We start from the raw sequence: 14810 nt of genomic DNA on the forward strand, positions 1-14810 counted from the left end.
CTAGGCAAGTAACCTTTTTAAGCTTAGCTGAGTATGTGCTTCTAAAGAGTCCTTAAACAGATATAACTGGGAAGATTTGTGTTACTTGAACAGGTCCTGTTTACAAGGCCATTCAGAGAATCTGTAACTAACTTAAGCTTTTAACAAAGGGGTCCTTGGGTGAAGCTTTCCTGTCTTTCATTCATATGTGTACACATGAATTCTGTAGGATACAATGAATGGCTGTTGCCTAATGAGATATTGACTTGTTCATCCATTTACAGATGTGACGATGAGAAACTTAATACTGCCTGCTAGGACATAAGAAGAATGCATATTAATGTTATCTTACATTTACAGGCATCTGGAGCAGAAAATGGCCTTCGAAGGTCTCGGTAGTAGCCTGGTTTGCAACGCTGGCAATGTTGTCCTTCAGTATTGTGTTGACAATTATCACAGACTCCACCACTTTGGTTTCCTGATGCCAGCCATGTGTCCATGTCAAAGTGGCAAGTGTCAGAATGCCCATTGCACTTACAGGCTGAAACATAGCCAAGATTTTTTACAAGGATACATTAAACTTGCTGCTGTTAATATTTACAAAATAATGCCGGGGGGGGGGGGGCATCCATGAAAATTACTGTAAATGAAATCAAATGCATTGCTAGTCTGAAGATGTTCCTAAAATGTGCTCATTGCTATTTTCAGTCAAATTAACTGAAAGGATATGAAATTGCTACATCGTACAAAGTATATATTAATTAAATTTCAGCAAGGCTTCTTGCCATGCTATTTATTTACAGTATATTTTTCTGTTTTTGGAAAGTGCTTTAACTAAGTTTTTTAATGTCCAGTATAATTATTTAGGTATCCTATGTCAATATGAATAACCCATCCTGGATTCTAAAATGATGCCAAACAAATAGTTTGCCTTTTGGTAAAATGCATATTAACATTTTTGTAAATGCCAATGTTTAAATGTAATATGGAAGTGGATTGTAATTTTGTCTTGCTAACTGATGGAATTGCTTGGATTTTGGAAATATAAGAAGAACAGGGATAGAAAGGAATTCCATTTATCATAGACTTGAAAAAATTGTATGAATTTTAATTTGCTACTTACATCTGCATTCATTTGGGGCTCCTGTTTTGCCATTTGCAGCTTGCCAAGGCTGGTCATTGTAGAGAGGAGCGCAGTGCTGACAGTGGGTCCCTGCAGTGTTGTGTTTGCACATGCATCTTCCATGGACCTAACAGTGGGAAACAAACTAAGCAAACAAACATGCAAATATACCTGCTACACAAATGATTCAGACTATATGTGATAAGGATATATTCTTTCAAAGGAAACTAGGAATGCACATAGGAAACTGGGTGTGAGGACAATCCTGCAGTTTACACAGTGTATAAGTATTCCTTCTTGAATTGAGAGTAATAGTTGTAGCAATTTTTTTTTCGCAGCATAGACTTTACAAAGTACCTGTCACAGCTAGGAAGATATCTTCTTCATAGTAGTTGCGATTCTGATATATAATGCTGGATACATCTTTGCAACAGTATTTTGTCATTTAACATTAGAAAATATTCTTGAAAAAGTTTGTCTAGCTCAATATAAACAAGTAACCACTGTTCACTTCTTTCTACAGATAAACAATATTGGCACAGTCCTTCATTTTATGTTGCTGTGTATTTCATATGTGTAGCTATTCTCAGGCTCAGCCCCTTCTGAATCTCACAGAGAAGTAGGGAATATATAGCTTGAATAAACTGATGTTTCTGTTCACCACCAAGTGAATCCTTGTTCAGTACAGTATAATGATTTTGGCATACACTTGGTAGCATTACTATTTTATTTGGTTCTAAAGTACAGCTACAAAATAAGAAAGACCTAACGCTTCACATAATATTTCCTGAGTATCTACATGCTGTAGTGCCAGAGTAGGAAATAGCAAATGCTAGCATTGTAGTAGTGACAGCATATTCAGCATGAACAGGAAGACTCAGATGACTCAAATGTATGAAGAGGGATCTCAGGATCTAGTACTATTGCCCAACTTTCAGGCATAAGTCATCCTTGTATAGGGGACCTGAGCATCCCAAACTTTACACTGGTATACCCATTTATGCATATGATTGTTACCCAGCAAGCTCTTGGATGGTGTTTTGGAAACAAGGAATTACCTTTAGAAAGAAATGGGAAAAGAAAAAAACATAAGCTGTATCCTTGCACTTATTTAGATAGCAGCAAGCTGTACAGGACTTAATAAATGGTAATCAGTAACAACTACTTATAATGGAAATGAGTTCTGTGGAGGTCTGCCACAATGTGAAGAATATCTGTTGGAAAGTCCCAATTTTAAATCTCACCTCATCTACTTCTCCATGGCTGCAGTTTGTCTATCTTTCAGTGGTAGGTTTTATAGAAGTAATATATATGAAACACCCAAAGCACTTGAAATTGTTTTAAAAATTCTATCCAATGAAATAATCCGTTCTCTCCAAACCCTAAACATTATTTGAGTACCAAACCTGAAATACTAGCTACATCCATTATGTATTATTTCACAGTGTTATAATTCTCCCTATTTTTATATATATATATATATATATATATATATATATATATATATATATATATATATATTTCTGAGTCAGCTGAGCAGCATCTTTGGGTTACTGAATACCATTATCCTTGTTGAGAAGGAAGGAGTGATTTCTGCAAAACTTAGGAGTTTCCTCAAGCCTGCACAAGCCTCTTTGTTATGCCTAGATAATATTGTTTTGATTGCACTAGGCCATTTACTCACCCTGCTCTAAACTTTAGACTTAGCATTGTCCTAAGTCTGGAAGGACTTGAAATAACAAAACAACAATAATCCTAATTAACTTGACTATCTTGTCGGCCAAAACCAGGCCCATACTTCCCATTGCAATACTGGTCAGTTTATATTGGTTAAAATTGATCTTCATTTTAAATATTGTATTGTTCTTTCATATTTTTTTTACTTCAAATAAGATATGTGCAGTGCATAGGAATTTGTTAGTGTTTTTTTCAAACTATAGTCTGGCTCCTCAACAGTCTGGGGACCATTAACTGGTTCTCTGTTTGAAAAGTTTGAGGACCCCTAACTTACAGCAATGATTCATTTTGGAAAACTTCTTCACCATGTCTACTGAAGTATAATTACAAAAAAACATTTCAGTGCAATAGATTAATATATTTTATTGCTGGGATATAATGGAGCCAGGGAGACCAGTATGGATGTGATAGCATGTTCCTTTTTGTAAGGCATATATAGCAAAAACATAAACTTAGTAGATCTGCATGAACTTCTTAATCTGTACTTGAACTCCAGAGAAAACTGCTCTTATCAAGAAAATGTGAGTAATCAGAAAGCCAAGATAAATCATAATAGAGGAGGAGGGAGAAATAGAAAGACTCCTGATGAAGTTATATTCAGGCTGCTGCTCACAAATACTTTCTGAATGCTTCTTTGCTCTCTTATTTACAACTTTTTAAAGAAAGAGTAAATGTGTTTGCCCAGATTATATTATTGTGATACATGGTACTTTATAATCTCTGACACTTCATTATACAGTATTTGTATCCAGAAGAAACTTCCTTCATATCAGAGTGGGCAGTGATCCCAGGGGCATTTCGACTTCCACTATAACATCTGGGTTGCCTCAGTTGCTTGAAGCTATTTGTCAACACCTTCTCTTCCACTTGTGTTACACTGTATACATGGACCCATGGGGATTTGGCAGATACACTTCCACTTGATGCCTGCTAGCTTCACAATGCTGGAGTATTGTGCCTCTTTGCAAACAAAACATCTTTAAAAGGAACTCTCTGGAACTAACTGAATCAGTAGCAGAACAGTCCTAAATGTCTAGTAAATAACATTGGTGTTACTGTGGGATTTCTCCCAGGTAAATGGAAACAACTGAAGCATAAACGATGCTTCACAGGCCATATGACATATAAACTTGCATCGTATTTGTGCCTATTGGCTACAGTTATTTCTTTCTTTATCAATTCCTAACTTCTGTACAGATTGAGGTTAATTAGCTCTGCAGTTAAGTGTCTAAACCACAGGCAGGTAACTGTGAAAAACTGGGGGGCCATATGGGACATAAGGACATGTTTTGGATCTTTCTAGGCTTCTAGGAAGCATTTTGGGACATTTTGAGGCAACCCCACCACACCTTTTTTGGAAACATTTTCCAAAATGTTTTGAGATCACGGAAAATGCAGGAGCAACCCAAAGATATGGAAATGCCCACTACATCCTATAAATATTACCTATTTTGGAGGCATAAGGGAAATTTTTTAGATGTTTTGTAAAAGATCATTTTTAACTCTAAGGGCCAAAATTATTATAGTTTATTTAGAGCTACTTGTTCCACTGTGCTTTTGATTAGTCAGTTCCCCAGATATTTTTGGCCTCAGCTTTGACCCAAGATCTATTCCCTGCACTTTACTATTGTCCCCTGCCCATAGATATAGTATTCTACTTCATATTGCCCTTCTTGCCCATCTACTCCTAATTCTGTCATCTGACCTTTGCACTTTATCCATCAGCCCTGTCCTTGCAACCGATTGCACCAGCCCGCCCACCCAAACCCAGTAAATGTTTACTATATCAGGCTACTGATTGTTTGCTCGATGGTTGTTTTATACTGTGTTATGATGCTGTTTGCTTTATATTGTTTTATGATGTCATTTCATGAATTTTATTGTACTACTTTACACTATGTTGATCGGGCTTGTCCCCATGTAAGCTGCCCTAAGTGCCTTCAAGGACATGGAGGTGGGAAACAAAAATAAAGTTGTTGTTGTTGTTATTGTTGTTGTTATCCCATTCTACTGAAGTAATGACAAAACCTCTTTTAATTTTAAAGGCTGTAAGAGAAATAAGTACCTGGCAATTGTTTCTAGAAGTATCTATGTATGTGATTATTGAAAGCATTATATTGCTGTCAGAGTCACTGCACAGTCAGGTCCCATCTACACTGCCATATAATACAGATTGAACTGTGTTGACTGTATTATATGAGTCTAGATTGCCATATAATCCAGTTCAATCTGCTTTGTAATGGCAGTGTGCATGGGACCTCAGACAGAATGTCAAGATTTACAGTTCAGGTCACCCAGCTATAAACAATAAGAGTGCAACTTTTGAAAATAAAAAGTAGAAGAAACTGAAGTGGAATTAATGAAAAGTAATCCTTGTTATATTAGGGTATAATTCTGCACTTGAACTATTATTTGTCTGCCCCTGGTTTGACTTGTTAACAGCTGTGAACTATAGTGGAAACATTTCCAGTTTCCATTTACCGTCATACTACCAAAGCATTGCTGTTTTGGATCTTTATGAGGCATTCCTAACAAGGCATGTTTTTTCCAGGATGTTTTGTTGTTTTGTGAACTGACACAAGGGAGTTCATTTGCTCAGAATTTGTTTGCCCCTCACTATTTTTCATACTGTCATGGGGTCTTTCCATTTTACTTCCCTCTCAGACTGCTTTCCTTCTTCACTTGACAGCTCTCTGGTAACATCGCTCAATATGCTATACAAGGCAAACACTGTGACAAAAGTTGACTTGTGTAAGATGAATGAGAGCCAGATTTTCACACACGAAGACAGTTGCTAGGGCATGTTTCCTTCCATTGCCTCTTGATTCATGAATTAATATATTCAGTTACTTCTTTTCAAACTGTCTATATTTTAGGAAATATTTCATGGCTTCTGTTCTTGCATGTACATACCTAACTAGCTAGTAGTTGGCTAGTTTGTCTGGACCCCCTTTTAATTACTGTATATACTGATGGATCTTTTAAACATTATACCACACTTAGTGTAGTAAACGTTATAGGAATGCATGCTGAGAAAATAAAAAACTTGACAATCTAAATAAAGGATGGGCAATATGAGATTCAGGGTGCATCTATACAATATAGTTAATACAATTTGACACAACTGTAACCGCAATGGCTCAGTGCTATGGAATCGTGGAAATGGTAATTTTACAAGGGTTCTTAGCCTTCTCTGCCAAAGAGTGCTGATGCCCCTTCAAAGTCTGATCTGTCCGTCTAAAATTCTTTTTTCTTTTTCTTTTGCAAAGATAACATAACATAAACTTACTGCATGGAAGACTCCTGCTGCTTTAACGGGCCTGAATCCTTTGATGGGCACACAGTGGTCCGCATGGCCATTACAGAAACAGCTCCCCTTTACAATAAAATCATAGATTGCGTAGTAGTTCAGCTGTGGAGGTTTTGCATTCAAGTCATTGCTGTGGCAGGGACAGGATTGTTGCTTAAGCAATTGCACTCGAAGGTTAGTGATCTTCAACTGGGCCTGAGCTTCAGGGCTGTAAGGGTCATCAGCAGCATACGGTGATGATAGGGCCCGATATATAACCTGGAATGTATAAAACAGAATAAGTGACCAAGAAAGTGGATTGCCAACAATGTGGTCATAACAATGCTGAAAGTCAGGACTGCTATCACGCCTTAGCTAGCAGTGGCTCAATGGGTTAAACTCTTGTGCCAGCTGATCTGTTGACCTGAAGGTTAAAGGTTCAAATCTGAGATGGGGTGAGCTCCCATCTGTCAGCCCTAGCTTCCCATGCAGGGACATGAGAGAAGCCTCCCAGCAGGATGGTAACGTGTCCGGGTGTCCCCTGGGCAACGTCTCTGTACACGGCCGCTTTGTCTCAATTCGCTTCTGACACGATAAAAAAAGCTAGATAGAAGAACCTAAATAAGTGTTTGCTAATTAAAATGTCTGGCTGTCTCCCTGAACTGTACTTGAGAAAAAGGGTTGTTTTTTATCATGTTAGAAGTGACTTGAGAACATATTGCAAGTTGCTTCTGGTGTGAGAGAATTGGCTGTCTATAGATATATTGCCCAGGGGACACCCGGACACGTTACCATCCTGCTGGGAGGCTTCTCTCATGTCCCCAGAAGCTAGAGCTGACAGACGGGAGCTCACTCCATCTCACGGATTCGAATTGGCAACCTTCAGATCAGCAACCCAACCTTCAGTTCAGCAGTTCAGCCGGCAGAAAGGTTTACCCATTGCGCCACCGCAGCTCTGAGAAAAAGGTGAGGATTTTAGAATTTGCTCCTATGTCATGGAAAGGCCTATTCATGAAAAATCAGGGCTCTTGCAGGTAGGGCAAATGTGTTTGCAGCCTTAGCAAAGAAGCAATAGGCTTCAGTGATTCAAAAGATGAAAAACCTATCACACACACACATCCCGGCACAAACTACCAGTTTCGTATGAGGTGCATCAACACGTAGAATTGAAGCAGTTTGTTACCACTTTAACTACCATGGATCAATGCTATGGAGTCCTGTGAGTTGTAGTTTGATGAGGCACTAGCACTCTTTAGCAGAAATGTCTAAAGGTCTTGTAAGCCTACAACTCCAGGCCTTTTGAACCATGCCAGTTAAAGTTGAGTGAAATTGCATTAATTCTTCAACGTACATGCACCTTGGGTTAAAACTGCAAGATTGAGAAAGAGATACACCTTTCTTCCACTTTTCTCAGGTTGACTAGCACATGTTTATGGGTGTCTCCCAAACTCAGGGATCTTCTGTTTGTGTGCTAATTCAATATGAGATTGCAGTGCAATAGTAGTAAACTGTAATGATCTTATTGCTATGTTTCTTTCCTTTGAATAAAACACACACCTTGTATGAACTGAGACATTGGAGAAGAAGGGAGTGCAGCAGCAAAGGAGTGATGTGGGTTTGGGATATTAGACATTTGAGATTAGCACGCCTTTGTTGTGGCAGAATAAATCAACATATTAAGATTTCAGCCAATTTAATTTAAGGCCTTAAACAAAAGGTTGTTTCTTATTTTCAGTAGGAATAGCCAACATATTTCAGAGGAACTAATTATGTTATTCATACCCCCTTGTAAAGTAAAGGATGTGACATATGTACAGAGCTTTCATCATCCGTTGTGAAAAGCCTTTTTTCTTACTAAAGATGATGACTTAATTATTCGTATCATTCCACCGCTTCACGAAACTGTCAGTTCTGACGGCTGCAGATTGTGATATTGATTTAGTGTCATCATGCCTAATCACTTCTTTGTCCCCTGAACATTTTAGCTGTGCTTCTCTCCTGGCCAAGATCTGGCTCCCTTCCAGAGCTGCCAGACTTCCCTTAAAAGACTGGGGGCAGTTGGGGCGGAGAGGAGTTCTAAGGCGACAGAAAAGGATTTAGAGCATTTACATTTCTGAACTGAATGGAGGTAGTGTGCTTTTGTGCACCTTGTCAGTATGCCAAATGTGGCAGTGGCCAGTGTGGTAGAGACAAGCACAAGCAGGGTGTTAGGAAATTATTTATGGCTTTTTCTAATGTGAAATAAAAACCTATTTTAGTGCATAAAAGAGATGTACTTAGCATATTATTTTTCTCTTATAGCCACTTGCTCCATACCTGCTCTGTTTACATCATTCTGTTTACAGGACTGTTAAAATTTAAATAGAGAAAATGTTAGATTGGGAAAAGCAGAGGCAGTACAAAGCTCCTGAGTTGTTTGCCATGAGTAAAAGTGTTGTGCCTTTGATGAGAGATCTAAATAATTAGTAACACATCTCAAAGGGCTTTTGTTTCCCTTTGTATAACCCTTAAAAGTTTTATACTTACCCATGAAAAAGGCTGTATCAGGCAGGTATGAACACAGACTCAAAGAAATCTTAGTGCCAAGAGTTGTGTACATCTTTAGGGTTTTCTATTTATCCCAATTAAGTGACATAAAGTTCTGACTACAATGACTTCTTAGCAGCTTTGTGAATGTGAGATGCCTTCGGATATGAAAGAAAATGGCTTGGAGGCCATCCAAGTTCTAGACATTGCCTTCCTTTCCATGGGAATGATGGAAAATGTAGGCTGAGAAATTTGGCTTGAGAGAGAACTAACACTTTGATTAAAGCAAAATTAAAATGATACACAAAATATCTTTGTACTTTATAAGATTTGTACTTTCTGGGAAAATGTGCTTAGCAGCACTAGCTACTTCTGCATACAGTGAGAACATGCAAGTGAATGACATTGACTTGTTGAGATAACTTTCTTTCTACTACATATATAGCCAGAGGCCATGTATGGACTCTAGTGTTGTCCACATTGTGCCGCTACAATTCCAGAAGCAGGCTCCTTAAGAGTACATCCTACCTGTGCTCCAAACAAAATTATTATGTTATATAGTCAGGCATCATACATGGGAATCAGTCTATAAGATGTTTGAAAGTTTGTGGCATTGAAACAAGAGAAGTAAGAGCAGAAAATATTTGGGCACTGTTTTTCACAACTAAGTTTTGCAGAGCCTGCTAACTTTAAAGTTCCACAGTGAAGTAAGCAAGCAAATTGACAGCTATCTCACATATTGCATTTTATAGTTTTATAGTTAAAGAAACCTAATGTATTCATTACCCCCATTCCTTTGACTGTTCTTGTATTGGTTTCTGAGAATGGTGCATCTCTATGGATTAATGAGTTAGCAATGCCCAGGTTAGCTAGCTAGAAGTTAGAAGGTTAGGAAGCAATTAAATGTAGTAGCCTTTTGGAGGTTATTTTTGCTATTCCGTGAAGCTACTATGGGACTAGTCTCTTCTAAGGCTACTTGTGATTCACATGCCTATGTCTGCCCATTTTTAATGCAAATTAATATTGACTGTCACTGTGCTTTAGTGCTCTGCACTGTCCTCCTTTCAATTACAGTAGAGTCTCACTTATCCAACGTTCTGGATTATCCAACGCATTTTTGTAGTCAATGTTTTCAATATATCATGATATTTTGGTGCTAAATTAGTTAATACAGTAATTACTACATACCATTAATGTGTAATGAACTACTTTTTCTGTCAAATTTGTTGTATAACATAATGTTTTGGTGCTTAATTTGTAAAATCATAACCTATTTTGATGTTTAATAGGCTTTTTCTTAATCTCTCCTTATTATCCAACATATTCACTTATCCAATGTTCTGCCGGCCCGTTTATGTTGGATAAGTGAGACTCTTTCCTTTTTTTATCCTTCTTTCTGTTTTGTTCATGTGCAGCTGCAACTTTTGAGCAATTCTGCAGAAACTGGCAAAAAGTTTTTAGTACTCCTGTCTTAAAGACCACCTACTTGTCCTGCCACACACGTGCCTAATTTCTTTACACCCAGTCCTACCCAATATTAATACAATTTTATTACAGAAAGTATCTGAAACAGCAATGAGCATTTAACCTTTATTATTCCTATATGAAAAACACACATTGGATATTTTACTGGGCCAACTACATTCTATTTATAGATGTAAAAGTAAAAAAGCAGGCATTCCCCAGATAAGTATTATGGAGCTCTGCAGCTGGCAATTGCACTGAGTTGTAGTAACTGTAATTGGGGAGGAGGTAAAACATGTGTGCACAAGGAGAGAACTTCCATAGTGGAAAGGCTCCAGGAGTTGCTTGTGCTTTCAACTTCTACTCAGGAGACTGGACTGGGAACAATAAAAATAGATTATATGTTGGTTAAACGTTTTAAAGCAAAATATGCATCTTGCCTCCTCAGTGGGGAAGCATGGTCCATGCTAAAAAATCCGCTATCTAAGCGGGTTCTTTCCCATAACTCTGCACACATGAGAGAGCAAGGATTACAGATTTCTGATCACACCTGTTGAGCCTTGTGAGTTCCTAATGCAGTTTATTCCACAAGGCTAGAAATTGGGTCCCTCACAGCAAGCTTTGTCACCTCCCAATGGCTTTCCGAAAAATTATCCTAAGCCAGGATCCATTAACCGAAGAAGCTGTGGCAAAGATGCATCTCTTTTAACATGGCAAGCAGAGCCCCCGGTGGTGCAGTGGATTAAACCCTTGTGCCAGCAAGGACTGCTGACTTGAAGGTTGGGTTGCTGATCTGAAGGTTGCCAGTTCGAATTAAACCCGGAGAGTGCGCGGATGAGTTCCATCTACAGCTCCATCTCCATGTGGGGACATGAGAGAAGCCTCCCACAAGGATGGTAAAAACATCAAAACATCCGGATGTCCCCTGGGCAAGGTACCTGCAGACAGCTAATTCTCTCACACCAGAAGCGACTTGCAGTTTCTCAAGTCGCTCCTGATACAGAAAAAAAAGACATGGCAAGCAATATAAGTGACAATTAGCATGTGCAGAATGCCTTTTCACAATATTTTGTGAATCTGAACTTTTGTGAGATATACTAACATTTGTTTGTCTTCCTGTCTAGACAAGAAGTCAATCCTACCCTGGACATTCTAGTTAGGTCTCTGGCCTGCGTTGTCTTCTGTTAGAAGTAAATAAAACTAGAATCAGCCCTAAAATGTGTTTTAAATGCCAAGACTCAACTCTAGTTTGAAAGGTATAAAATGATAACCTGAAGAACATATTTCTCTCCCTGCTAGGTAACCACTGTAGTTTCCCAATATCAAAGGAGAAATGGGATGATTTTATTTCTTCTTACGAATTGTCATGCATGTTTATATTTCCTGACTGACTTTATCAATGTTCCTATTTGTGTCATTAATCCCTACTAATCACCAGAACAGTAGCTCATTCCTTGCCTTGTGATCTTCTCTGTTATCAATGTTCTTTATTGAATGTTTTATACACATTCCAGCTCTTAATTCCCCACTCAGAGTAGCATAACTTTCGGTGAGTCCTGCTGGATAATGCAGTTAGGGCAAAATAAAACATGTACAACCATTGCTGAAGCAAGATAATCGGTTGGTTTGAAGCCTGCTCACAGCATCAAGGATTGTTATATGGTAATAGCTGAGGAAATGTGTTTAGCATCAGGACAGCCCAGGAGAAAACCACTTCTTATTCCAGTAGTCATAATGTTGATGTAGCTGAAGTCAGTTTAACATGCAAAATTGAGATCCCAAGGATACCTTTTTAAAGTCAAAGTTGGCAAACAACTACTCTTTTTTCTGCTTTAAAAATACAGTAATGCTGAAGCATGGAGTAGAATTAGTAAGGGGAAGATATATGGTATGTAAGTTATGATCTGTACAACTGAAGCAAAACACCAGGCCATTCAAAACCCACACATTCCAGAGGACCTTTTAAGCCCAAAATCTAAAATTATCTAGCAGCAGCACTGATGCACATGTAATCACACAGGAAGCAGCTAACCATATAGAGAGGAAAATGTGACTTTTCTACTCCTTCCCCATCAATTTGGAGCAAAATAACAAAAACATATTTCCTCTAGGTTGTTATATACATTATGAGTAATAATAGAACCTAAGAGTTGCAAGGGACCACAAGGACCATAGTCCAACCCCTTGGCAGGCATGCAGTTTAAAGCATTCCTAAAAAATGCTTATTTCACCCCTGTTTAAAGATCCTCAAAAAATGGAAAATTCACTAACAGGTCTTTTCTAATGGAAACTCTTTTTCTGTTATGCAAATCCACTGGGTCTTGTTCTGGTCTCTGGAGCAGTAGAAAACAGGTTTGTCTCGTGACATCTCTTCAGATATATAAAGAAAGCTATCGTGTCACCTCTCAGTTTTCTCATCTCCAAGCTAAACATACCAGTCATCTTAAGTCATTCCTCATAAGGCTTGGTTTCCAGTCTATTTGTTGTCCTCATTGCCCTTCTTTGGATACATTCTAGCTTGTTAATATACCTCTTGAACTGTGAGCACCACACACTGTATTCCAGATGAATCCTGACCAAAGCAGAATAGAGTGGGACTACTACTTCCCTTGATCTGGACACTATACTGTTGATACAGAATTGCATTAGATTTTATGGCCGCGGCATCACACTGCTGTTTTATGTTTAGCTTGTTGTAACATGTAATGCTTTCAAGCCAGGTGTTACCTATTCTATATTTGTGTATTTCATTTTTCTTTCTTTCTAGATGTAAGAATTAACATTTCTCCCTGTTGAAATTCATATTGTTAGTTTTGGCCCAGCACACCAATCTGTCAAGGTTCTTTTGAATTCTGATCCTACCCTCTGGGATATTACCTCTTCCCCCAGCCCCATCCAAATTGATGTGACAAATTTGATAAACATGTCTTCCATTCCATTATCTAAGGCACTTATAAAAATGACCAGATTGTAAACGCTAATCTACACATCCAAAGAAAGTACCAAAAGGGTGGATAACTGCAAGAGGGAGACTTTGAAAAAAATCTAAATGAATACAGACAGAATACAAGATATTAATTTTGTAGATCAGTGGTTCTCAACCTGTGGGTCCCCAGGTGTTTTGGCCTACAACTCCCAGAAATCCCTGCCAGTTTACCAGCTGTTAGGATTTCTGGGAGTTGAGAACCAAAACATCTGGGGACCCACAGGTTGAGAACCACTGTTGTAGATAAAACAGTCTATCTTTTCATCCTGTATCCCTGAATATCTGGAAAATGGTTATGAGTTATAGTTCTAAACTCATTTGGTAGTTCCAGCTTTTTTATTGTGTCAGAAGCGACTTGAGAACATACTGCAAGTCGATTCTGGTGTGAGATAATTGGCCGTATACAGAGACATTACCCAGGGGATGCCTGGATGTGTTACCATCCTGATGGGAAGCTTCTCTCATGTTTCTGTAAGGTAGAACTGACAGATGGGAGCTCACCCCGTCTCATGCTGGGTGTAACCAGAAAAAATCACAGCCTTTTTACAATTTTAGCAAAAGATGTTCATTTTGAATTTGGCCAAAAATTGCACATCTATTTTACCACTTGTTTAGCAATGGTTCTTCAAGAAGCCCAATGTTATATGGCCACCAAGTGCCAATAACATTGGGCTGATCTAGAACTGTCAAAATTAAAATCTGTGGGTACATGAGAAGCCTTTCATGAAGGTACAATGTTCTTTAAATTTTTTGTATGATTTTATCCCATATCCCAGGCCAAGAGTTAAGGTAGCTCATAATTTCAGAAGCTTAAAGTACAATTTTAAACATTAGTAACTTCAAATAGGAGCCCCCACTGGCTCAGCGGATTAACCGCTGAGCTGGTGAACTTGTTGACCGAAAAGTTGGAGGTTCAAATCCGGGGAGCGGAATGAGCTCCCGATGTTAATCCCAGCTTCTGCCAACCTAGCAGTTTGAAACATGCAAATGTGAGTAGATCAATAGGTACCGCTCTGGTAACGGCGTTCCATGCAGTCATGCCGACCACATGACCTTGGTGGTGTCTACAGACAACGCCGATTCTTTGGCTTAGAAATTGAGATTTGTACCATCCCCCAGAGTTGGACACAATTAGACTTAATGTCTGGGAAAAACCTTTACCTTTACCTTAACTTCAAATACATTTTCTGCCAGTCTTTAAACTGCTGTTCTCCCAACCTGTTCAGTGCTAAACAATAGCAAATTTACCCCCCTAAACAATCCACTGATTTTAATATACTCTCTCTGGATGTGGGTATGGTAAAAATGCGGGTATACAACAATTTACATGGATTTACACGTAAAAAATGGTATTGTTTCAACGCTTTCCAATTTGAAATATATTGTTTACCCTAAACTTAAGATAGTAATAAAATATCTTCAAATCCTTGCCAAGCTGTAATTAGCATTTTTGTTTTGCAAATATCAAAGATTCATCTGACTTCCTTAGCATATGTCCTCTTAAATCTTGAATGAAAATAAAATATAAGCTTGCATGTAGAATGCCTTTTGTAAAAAGAGACATCTTGGCAGAAAGTGTAAATGATTAACAACACACAGGAAGTTTATTAAGCTTTAAGTAGACAGCTATTGCTTAGAGATCTCTTCCATTATATAGTATCTTTGTTTGGCTATCAGATGAAGTGGATTCTTGATGACAGATGCCT

General features: G+C 38.3%; 1 protein-coding gene across 3 annotated transcripts in view; it reads right to left on the reverse strand.

The window, feature by feature from the left end:
• ntn4 (netrin 4) overlaps positions 1-14810 on the reverse strand; it is an 89209-nt gene that overhangs the window by 15839 nt on the left and 58560 nt on the right. For all 3 annotated transcript variants that reach the window (XM_062982824.1, XM_062982823.1, XM_062982822.1), the window contains exons 3-5: positions 6129-6407; positions 1103-1229; positions 332-520 (exon numbers count right to left, since the gene is read on the reverse strand). In XM_062982824.1, the coding sequence (XP_062838894.1) occupies positions 332-520; positions 1103-1229; positions 6129-6407 (595 nt within the window). The remainder of the gene's footprint in view (positions 1-331; positions 521-1102; positions 1230-6128; positions 6408-14810) is intronic.

Source organism: Anolis carolinensis, chromosome 5 (assembly GCF_035594765.1).
Source record: "Anolis carolinensis isolate JA03-04 chromosome 5, rAnoCar3.1.pri, whole genome shotgun sequence".
In the NCBI taxonomy this organism is placed as follows: domain Eukaryota; kingdom Metazoa; phylum Chordata; class Lepidosauria; order Squamata; family Dactyloidae; genus Anolis; species Anolis carolinensis.